This window comes from Camelina sativa, chromosome 5, assembly GCF_000633955.1.
Source record: "Camelina sativa cultivar DH55 chromosome 5, Cs, whole genome shotgun sequence".
NCBI lineage: Eukaryota > Viridiplantae > Streptophyta > Magnoliopsida > Brassicales > Brassicaceae > Camelina > Camelina sativa.
In genome coordinates, this window is record NC_025689.1 from 30,917,873 (window position 1) to 30,927,186 (window position 9,314).

General features: G+C 33.3%; 2 protein-coding genes across 2 annotated transcripts; one reads left to right on the forward strand and one right to left on the reverse strand.

The window, feature by feature from the left end:
* LOC104787982 (ninja-family protein AFP1-like) lies at positions 942-2,578 on the forward strand. The gene is made up of 2 exons (XM_010513647.2): positions 942-1,856; positions 2,088-2,578. The coding sequence occupies exons 1-2, from the start codon at positions 1,187-1,189 to the stop codon at positions 2,465-2,467; spliced, it is 1,050 nt and encodes a 349-aa protein (XP_010511949.1). The 5' UTR covers positions 942-1,186; the 3' UTR covers positions 2,468-2,578.
* On the reverse strand, positions 2,595-4,774 carry LOC104787983 (probable LRR receptor-like serine/threonine-protein kinase RPK1). The gene has a single exon (XM_010513648.2). The coding sequence runs from the start codon at positions 4,507-4,509 to the stop codon at positions 2,827-2,829; it is 1,683 nt and encodes a 560-aa protein (XP_010511950.1). The 5' UTR covers positions 4,510-4,774; the 3' UTR covers positions 2,595-2,826.

The window sequence follows — 9,314 nt, forward strand, 5'->3', positions numbered from 1 at the left end:
AAAAAAAAAAAAAAAAAAAAAAAATCACACTGCAGAACATGTAATAAAATGGCCATAAAACAAAAACACATAACTTATTCACACTGACGAGTAGTCACGATTCACGAATCATAAATACACAATTGTCTATGAATACGTATTTAAAATTAACAACAACAAAAAAATTGGAATGTTATGTACACACAAACCAAACCATTGTAGGACCTGAAGTGATGTACATACAAGAATGAAGAACTTTAAACAAAAACAGAGCAACACGTGTCTCATACTCTTCAAGTCGACACATGTCTCGTTCCCCGTCTTTAACGCTGCTTAGAACACGTAACTTGCCAGCGAATATTTTCTTCCATTTTTATTTTAATAATCTTTATTATTATTATATTTTTTTTTTAAAGTAATAGAGAGACTAGAGTAGAGAGCAAAGAAGCAATAATAGGAGCAAAATAAAAAAGTTAAAGGGGACAAAGAAAATTATAAATATAAAAAAAAAAAATGAAGAAGCCGTACGAAAACGTGTCGAGTGAAAGGATCATCTGATTGCCACTTGGCTCTCTTTACTTTACTCTTCTCTTCTTCTTCTTCTGTACTTTTCACACATTGGCTATTCTCTCTCGTCCCTTTCTTCTTCTCTCTACGTGCCCCAAACATTGTTGTTAATTTATTCTTGATGGAGTAACATTTAAATAATTTTTAATTAAAAGTATGTAAATATTTTAATTAAATTGAAAAAAATATATGAGATAAGACTCTAATTGATTACAATTTCCTACTTTTGGTGAAAAATATTAGGAGTAAATAGGAAAAAATAATTACAGGGATTTGATTCTTTTTTTCCTTACTTCTAATTGTATAAACTTTGTTAATAACGGAACTGAATATTCATTCATTCCCTCTGTTTTGTGTAATTTGAGTTTCTTTCTCTTTCTCTCTTATCTGTCTCTCATCCATTCAACCTTTTAATTTTTTTTTCTTTGTCTCTCTCATTTTTTTGAGTAATGAATGTATTATTATTATTCAATAGTAACAAAACGTGTCATGTAAATTAAAGACCTTTTTATTTTTATTTTTGTCTGAGATAAAATGGATCGTGGCATCAAAATCTAATCCTTTTTTTTGTTTTGTTTTGTTTTCTCTTGTTTTCTCTTATTACTGTTTCATCATCATCAGCTGTAGTATTTTTATTTTAATGGCGGAAGCAAACGAGAGGAGTAGAGAAATGGGGAGAAGAAGTAACAGTTGTGTGTTTCCTAGAGATCTGCTTCAGAGTTTTATCTCTAACTCTGTTGATGATGATGAAGACGACGAGGAAGAGGACGACGAGGTTGAGTTGAATCTTGGTTTATCTCTTGGTGGGAGATTTGGAGTTGATAAGAGTTGTAAGAACAAGCTCGTGAGATCTTCTTCCGTTGTCGTGACGATGCCTCTTTTCCGGGAGGTTCATCGTCAAACCACGACTACGACGACGGCGGAGAGAACGACAACGGCGGCGACGAGGACTACGATGAGGGGTATGGGTTTGATGAGAACCACGTCGTTGCCGGCTGAGTCGGAGGAAGAGTGGAGGAAGAGGAAAGAGATGCAGACTTTAAGGAGAATGGCTGCTAAGCGACGGAGAAGCGAGAAGCTTCGTAGCGGCGGCGCCGGAAATAGTAGTAATAATCCGGAAGAAGCTGCGACCACCGCCGCCACCACTTCGAGGCGGAGAGGTAGACCATCTTCAGGACTTCCACGGTGGTCTGCTACTGCTAACAAAAGCGGGCTTTTACGGCAGCGTAGTGGTGTTCTTGAAGGCTCCTCCGTTGAGTCTCAAGGCGGAGGAGGAGGTTCATCTAGCGTCTCCGAGTTAGAAACTAAAGGTATAATATATAATAATATAGTATATACTAATCTCTCTTATCTGATCATCATTAACACAAGCAATTTTGATCATTAGTTAAATCTTTTATGCATCAGTCTCAAATCGCAAGTTTAGTGTTTGTACTGTTTAGGTAGAAAAGCTTAATCCTTGGCTTTTCGTAACCCGAAAGGTCATTTAGCTTTGGTAATAGATTGACCAATGGTACTAATGTTTTGCTGAACTAATACAGCTTCAAGTGATGAAGCAAGAAGCTTACCATCATCGACAACACAACAACTACAACAACAACAAGAAGCAACAACAAACCCAACTACAAACCGGCTGAGAAGATTGAGTTCAGTGGACATGAACATGAAGATGGAGCCACAAGGGAAAGGGAAGAGTGAGATGCCATGTGTGTTCACCAAAGGAGATGGTCCTAATGGGAAGAGAGTTGATGGGATTCTTTATAGATATGGTAATGGAGAAGAAGTGAGGATCATGTGTGTTTGCCATGGCGATTTCTTGTCTCCGGCTGATTTCGTTAAACACGCCGGTGGTCCTAATGTAGAACACCCTCTTAGGCACATTGTTGTCAACACTTCTTCTCCTTCTAATAATCTCTTATGAATTATAGACCAAAACCCCTCTAACCAAACCCACTCTTGTTTAGAGAAACATGTTTTTATGAGTCTTGCCATGTCCCAAATTTTAAGCTATATATGTATTTTTTTTACTACATTATACAGAGAGAGAGTTAAGGAGAAACATCATTTATATCAGTTTAAGAGACTAGAATGAGAATAACATTTTGATGGTTGATGCATATGGTGAATAGAGTAATACAAGATGATAAACCTCCCTACTCTATGAACATAAAAGAACATACTTGAAAAAGGTTTCTAATGGCTACGCACTTGTTTACTGCTGCTGTACAGATAGATACTCTAAAACACACTTCTTCTTCTTCTTGGTCTTCTAGCTTTGTATCACAACTTATTAGGCTGGATTCGTTTCAGTAGTCTAACAGCTTGTTTCATCGTTGGCCTTACCGAGAGGCTATCAACGGTGCATTTGAGAGCCAAATGCAGAACCTCAACCAAATCGTCCGGAGGACCAGTCTCCCAAAGTCCCTTGGTGAAGACTTCTTTGGCTTTGCCTTGACTCAACATCATATGTGCCCAGGAGACAATGTTAAACCCGTTCTCATGAGATGAGAAAGAAGGGTCTAGAGCTCGTTTGTCTGATATCAGCTCCAAGAGGACAATACCGTAGCTGTAAACATCTGCTTTCTCAGAGACACGGCATGTCATTGCGTATTCTGGAGCAACATACCCGAATGTTCCAGCCACACCTGTTGTGACATGAGACTGCGAAGTTCCCAAGAGTTTCGAGAGTCCGAAATCGGATAGGTAGGCGTTGTTTTTGTCATCTAAGAGTATGTTACTCGGTTTGATGTCTCTATGCAAGACTTTAGGAGAGCATTGCTCGTGAAGATAGGCGAGAGCACGCGCTACATCAAGAGCAATCTTGTGAAGAACCTTCCACTCAAGAGCTGATTGTGATCTTTCTTTGATGAAGTCTTCAAGGTTCCCACCAGATAAGTAGTTGTAGATAAGAAACATCTCAGTTTCGCTCGCATGGTAACCAACTAACATAACAAGATTCGGATGCCTAACCATTTCAAGAGCCGAGATCTCAGCATGAAACTGTTGATCTCCTTGAAACCTCCCAACAGAGAGTCTTTTAACAGCAAACACATTCGTTGGAGACACCTCTGCTTTATAAGTCGAACCAAAACCACCATGACCAATACAGTTAGAGTTGCTGAAGTAACCAGTAGCTCTAACAATGATCTCATACGTCAGAGGGATACCAATGTCCACAAACACTTTAATCTCCTTGATCTCATCAACACGAATCTGAGAGTTTCGTTTCCATCTCTTCGTGTAGATGAACAAGAGCACAAGAACAAGAAGCACAAAGACGATTACTGAAGCTGACACAATCGAAGCAATCTCAATCGGATACAATCCAGATTTACCAGAGGAATCATCAGCAACTGAGGTTGGACCAACTTCGTCTTCATCCTCATAACTCATAAGTCTCCTCCTAGAAACAACATTGCTTAAGAAACTTGAAAATCCAAATTTTTTCAACGGATCAAGAACCCTAACCCCACCCATAAAGCTGTTACCTTCAAGATCAAGAATCTCTAATTTCTCCAACCCCCAAATCTCCTTTGGAATCTCACCTCTCAGATCATTAAAAGCAAGAGACAAAACCCTAATTTCAGACAAACCTCCCACAACAGGAGAGATCTCACCACCAAGTCTTCTTCTTGAACAAGAAGACAAATCAGGGGAATGAAGACTACGACTACTACTACTACCACCACCTTCCACCTCATCACAGCCTCTGAGAATCAAAGAGACGACTCTCGAATCAGAGTTGCAGACAACACCGTACCAAGAACAATGGTTTGATGAGCTGTCGGAAACCCAACTAGAAAGAAGTCCATTTGGATCAGAGAAACTACTCTTCAGCTTCAACAACAGAGCAGCTTCGTCGTCGTGAAGACCACCACCAATCTTTGGTGTTACAAGAAGTTTCCGAGAAAATGAAAACACAAACAGATTAAACAGCAAGAAGAACAAACCCAGAAGTTTCATTTTTTGTTTTTTTTTTTTCCTTCTCTAAACAAAGAGAAAAGAGAGAAAAGATAAAATCAAACAAAACCCTAAAAATAAAATTGTTTCACAAATTTAAAGTCTTTTTTGTGTGATCTCCTTCCCTCTCTCTTATATCTCTCTCTCGAGAAATCGAAATTTTTTTCCAAGTTGCAGCAAAAGAAGAAACTTTCTTTTACCCAAAAAGAAGAAAAAAACATTAAAAAACAATTTTGTTTTTTTTTTCAATGGCTCGATTATCAAAGACAAAAGTTCTTAACGTATTGGAAACAGTCAAAGTAGAATGATTTCGAGGAAAAGAGGGAAATTATATAAATAAATAAAAAGAAGAAAGAAAAAAAGGAGAAAAAAATCACTCAGCTTTTTTTAACTTTTTCCTCTGTCTTTAAATCTATATTTGAGGAAATTTCAAATCACACACTACTACTACTTACTGTAACTGATGTTACTTAAAATATATTACTTCATGAGAAAATTTAAGCCAGAACATAAATAAATAAAATTGTTTTGCAAAAATGAAAATTTTCTCTTTTCTATATTTCTAATTTTTTTTGTGTGTTTTGTGAGTTAATTTATTTTATTACATACACAAAAATATTGTATTTAATTTATTTTCTCGTTTTTATTTTTTGATTGTGTGAGATGAGATGAGATAGTGTTTCACTTTCAGCCGAGTCTCTCTTGCAGGGGCGGACCTAGGTTGGGGAGAGGTAGGTCACCTGACCTGGGTAAACTAATTAAATAGTTGTTTTTACGTACAATTCTACAAAGTTTCAGTAGCACAGATGGTAAATTCTTTAATGTTAACCTCCTTAAACCAGGATTTAAACCACTAATACAACACAAATATTTTTTTTGTTCTGTAATTGACCTCCTAAATTTATTTCCTGGGTCCGCCACTGCTCTCTCGGTTCTGTCGTTAAAAATTGTCGTTGTCTCAGAGACTTTATAGAACTGCGGGACCCAAGTGAAGTCAATGTCTGAATGTGTATTTATGTAATAAGAGAGAGAGAGAGAGACCACATGGCTGCTTTTGGTTTGACCAGGCAGGATAGGGAACGGGACCTACCCTAGTCTTTTTATTGGTCCATGATTAGATTCCAAAAATCGTTTCTTTCGTAACCGATCTTTTATTTAAAGTTAGACGTGTATTCCTCTGTGTATCTCATCGTCATTATGACGTTCGAATTTGCGTCAGATATATAGATGGTTCCAACTTTTTAAAAAATCCACGACTCTTTTTTTTAGTCCGTATTTTAGGATTGTAACGGCTGATACCTTTTAAACCAAAAATGAATACTAGAAGAAGAAACTAAATTTGAGTGCGATTTTTGGGGCGTTACAAAGTAGAGGAATATCAACAGATTTTGTACTTGTGCGCGGATCCATTAATTTACTCGCAGATCTTAAGCAAGAAAAAGAAAAAAGAATCTTTGAAATGTGTTCAATATATCTTGCCATATGTTAACAACATTAGTAACGGGTATAAACACCCTACCTAAATTGGCTATATACGACATATGCGAACATTTGTAACATTTTACGCTAAATACTTCAGTAAATAAACATCTAGGCGGCAAGAGTGCATACGTGCTAAGGTAAGGTACGTACGTATGTTATGTCTTTTCTGAGACACGATTAATAAAAAAAAAAACTATAAAATTCAATGGCTTAATTTGAAAAAGTTGTAATACAATAAGAAAAGAACATCATTAATTTATTTTAATAAAAAATGTTTACTTAAATGTTACAACAAAAACATGTATGATAAAATTTTCATCTCATCAAAAATAAATATTTAGACGGTGCACGTGATATTAAAATAAATGTAGTATGTTTGGAAGCACAAATGATTAGAAAATAAAAGTTTATGAAAAAATTAACGGTTTAACCTGAAAAGTTGTGATATAAGAAAAATACATCATTCATTTCTTTTAATAAAATATATATTTCCAAAAGTTACGATATTAAAAATGTATAACGAAGATCAGATGGAATCTGAAATAAATATTTAGACGGCGCATGTGATTTCATGCTAACGTAACTATGGTATATCTATTCCGAAGCACTGATGATTAGAAAAGACAAAAGTTACTAAAACTAACGGTTTTACCTGAAAAGTTGCGATATAAGAAAAAGACATCATTCATTAATTTTAATTAAAAAAAAAGTTTTACTCCCAAAAGTTATTACCTGACAATATATAATAAATATCACATCTCATCAAAAATAAATATTTAGACGGCGCACGTGATTACGTTCTAACGACTAACGTACATATGGTATGTGTTTTCCGAGTTACACATGATTAGAAAAGTAAACGTTACAAAAATTAACGGTTTAACATGAAAAGTCACAATATAAAAAAGTGACACCATTCATATTTATTTAAAAAGTATATTATTTTCAAAAAATTACTTGTGAAAAATGTATAATATATAGAATTACATCTCACCAAAATAGATTTCATTACTCTGGCCTTTTGTTAATTGGTTAATGTATATGTCATATATGTACTTCTTAAATAATGTATATCAATTATTTTGAAATATATGAATTATTAAATGATTCATATCAAGCCCAGTATAACATATCATGATTGCAACCTTGAGATTTGTCTTAAGAAATATCAATCAATTAAATTTCATTTTAAAAAACTTAATGTTTAAGTTTGCTCAATAAATCTAAAACATCCTAACATCTGATAAACTACTAGATTTTAACCCGCGGTACACCACGTGCATATAATTTTTATTATTATTTATATCTTATATTATATTTGTTTGTTAAATATTGTATGTTTTGCAAATAGAAAAATAACTAAATTTCCCTACCGTTTGTACGGCTAAATGTTTATATTAAGTTTTTAACTTTCAATATATTTCATGACCATATGTTTGTTATATTTAGTTTGTTTTGTTTATTTTTTGAGATTCTATTTTGATTTTTAATTATTATAACAAAAAATAAGATCACTGTTAACCTCTCCATACCCGAGTTCGGTTGACAAAAAAAAAACAAAAAAAACAAAAAGTAAGACATCTAAATATACATAGTAAGTCATTTATACGCTATGAATAAGTCACATTTTTCATAATTATTTAATAATTTTACCCAATCTTAGTAAAATCAAGTAAAATCAACTTGATTTTATATATCATATATTATAATATTAATAGTGTTGAAAAATAATAAAATGAGGATCTAATCCATGTTAGCACAAATTTAATGATATTTTATTAATTTCAACATGTCTTCTTTATAACTCATCTACTATACAACCATAGTATATAATATTTTAATCTTTTTTATTTTTTTTTACATATTTGTAATATTTTAGAATTTTATATATTAATTATAGTATTTAAATAAATGTGAATCGAAATTCTTGTTACGTAAAAATCAAAACTCACACATTTTGAAAAACAAAATAGGAATCAAATTGTTGTTTTTTTTGTTTGCAAAGTATTCCGAGATAGAATATCTTCAATACAGAATAAAAGGTGTGGTTAAATATAGAGAATTTGTTAGAAATGTCCTTTTTAGTATAACCTTTTTCAAAAATGCCTTTTTCTGAACATTTTCATTTTTGCCTTCTTTTATATAATTACCCTATGTTAAATTAATTTTTAGAATTTGTTTTTTTAGGTTTGGGTTCCCAATTTACATTTAGAGTATAGTTTTTAAGGGATAGGGTTTAATATTTGGGTTTTAGGGTTTATAATTTTGTCATTTTATATATTAAAAAGGAGTATTTTTGAAAATAGACACCATCAAAAGGTATTTTTGAAAAGTGATATAGAAATAAGTACAAATATATCATAGTTTATGTTTCCATGTTGATTCTGTCGTATTTTTTAGTTGGAATGTTATGTAAAATATTCAGAAAACAAAATCTGAGATAATGTTATTTTTGGAAATTTTTTAAAAATTCACTTTGTAAATAAGTACAAATAAAAGGATAGAACCCAAAATATACTTAAAAAATGTATATAGATACTACACAAAAGAAAAAATTGGGTGTAAAGTATAATATCGTAATATTAACCTCGTGTCCCTGCACTATCCCAGTCCTTGAATATCAAGCCGAATATGATTTATTTTTAATGAAGCTTTTTAGTAGGAAAAACAAAAGAGAATTAGAAAATTCATAAACTCCTATTTTTCTATTTTATTTGACTAAATATGAGGCCTCTAAAACAATAACAAATTTACATGCTCTAAAACACTCACCTTATGTAGTCACCATTTAGTTACAACAAACTCACCTTATGTAGTCACCATTTAGTTACAACACACTGACCTTATGTAGTCACCAGTTTCTGCAGAAGGGAGCCAAATTATCCAGAGTAAAGTTCTTATGGAACTGTAATTGGTGCAAATTCTATCAGAAACATAAAGGTATGTTTCATTTTATTCCATCTGTCGTTCATACAGAAACTGGTACTACTCCTTAAAAGCTGTTCTGTGATGATATATCTTTGCAGTGTGCTTTTGGGAATATGAAGTTTGAGGACATCCTTAAAGTGATCCGCATGGAAGATGAAATGATATGTGATGTTAAAACAGGAGGCTGTGGAAAGACAAACTTTGATAACCACACTATAAGCAGATGCCCGCCTATCTTCACAGTTGGTAAAGTTTTGACGATGATTGTGACCTTATCTGCTCATTTCATTTATTGTGGTATGATTAAACGGTGTTGCTGTTTTTGTGTGTTTGCAAAATTAGTGTTGGAATGGGAGAAGAATGAAACGGAAACAGAAATATCTGAAACAACAAATGCT